This window comes from Lottia gigantea (genome assembly GCF_000327385.1).
Source record: "Lottia gigantea unplaced genomic scaffold LOTGIsca_168, whole genome shotgun sequence".
NCBI classification, from domain to species: Eukaryota; Metazoa; Mollusca; class Gastropoda; family Lottiidae; genus Lottia; species Lottia gigantea.
In genome coordinates, this window is record NW_008708100.1 from 200,321 (window position 1) to 201,225 (window position 905).

The 905-nt window shown below is 34.7% G+C and overlaps 1 protein-coding gene across 1 annotated transcript in view; it reads right to left on the reverse strand.

The window, feature by feature from the left end:
• The window catches only part of LOTGIDRAFT_205248 (hypothetical protein), a 3,428-nt gene extending 3,244 nt beyond the window's left edge, over positions 1–184 (reverse strand). Inside the window, exon 1 of the mRNA XM_009051457.1 lies at positions 114–184. Coding sequence (XP_009049705.1) covers positions 114–117 — 4 coding nt within the window. The 5' untranslated portion in view covers positions 118–184. The remainder of the gene's footprint in view (positions 1–113) is intronic.
• Positions 185–905: the final 721 nt, after the last annotated feature.

Below are 905 nucleotides of genomic sequence, written 5' to 3' on the forward strand. Positions count from 1 at the left end.
ACAGTAACAAATTACTTTCTCATAATATGGCAACATCATTTAACAAAATAAAGAGGTGTGATGATGTGGATTTACTTGGATTAAGTTTGACTAGTTGATAATCGACATGCTCACCATTTTGGGTTTAGTTTAGAAAGGAAGTTGTGAAAGCATGAATTGTGGGATTAAGAAGGATCGAAAGCATGGGAGGCAACTCGTATCTTCAAGGACTAATTGGAGTTATGACCCTTTGACCAAGTAAACTCTTAACCATCATTCTGGTTGATGAAACCGGTTCCAGTTTCGAGTAACACATTGATCACGTGATAAAGTCACATTACTTCAAGTGTCAAAATGGAAGCTGAGACTGACGTTTTATTAAAAGGAGAGTTTTGTTTAATTTCAAAGAAAAGACTCGTGCACATTGTGGCACTTACAAAGCAGTTTATTACATTATCACCTAAAGACAAAGTTGAAAATTCACCTGGAGATATCCATCTACTACTTAGCGATGTCATTGGATGTCGCTGTGAAAAAGCTCAAAGTTCTTCCAATATAGAAAATGACAATTCAACATGGTTAACTCTTATAGCTTACCCCTTTAGGAAAAAAGTTTTTTCTGGTAAACAAGTTAGATACAGGGTAATATTGACCCTTGAGATAAAGGTTTCAGACGATTTTGAGGAAAATTCCCGTGTGGCAGAGAAATGGATGAATGTTGTGAATTGTTTATTGAGAGATATTCAAGTGACAGGTTTGTACTGGGAGTTTTAGAACAAGCTGTCAAGATAAATATGTATCAATAGCTCCTCTTTGTACTGTATTTTTCACTTGTGATTATAAATAATTCATAGTCCGTAAAAGTAGGCCCATAGATTCTTTTGATCTTAAAGGTTAAGCAAATAGTCTAAAATATCATTTACCGA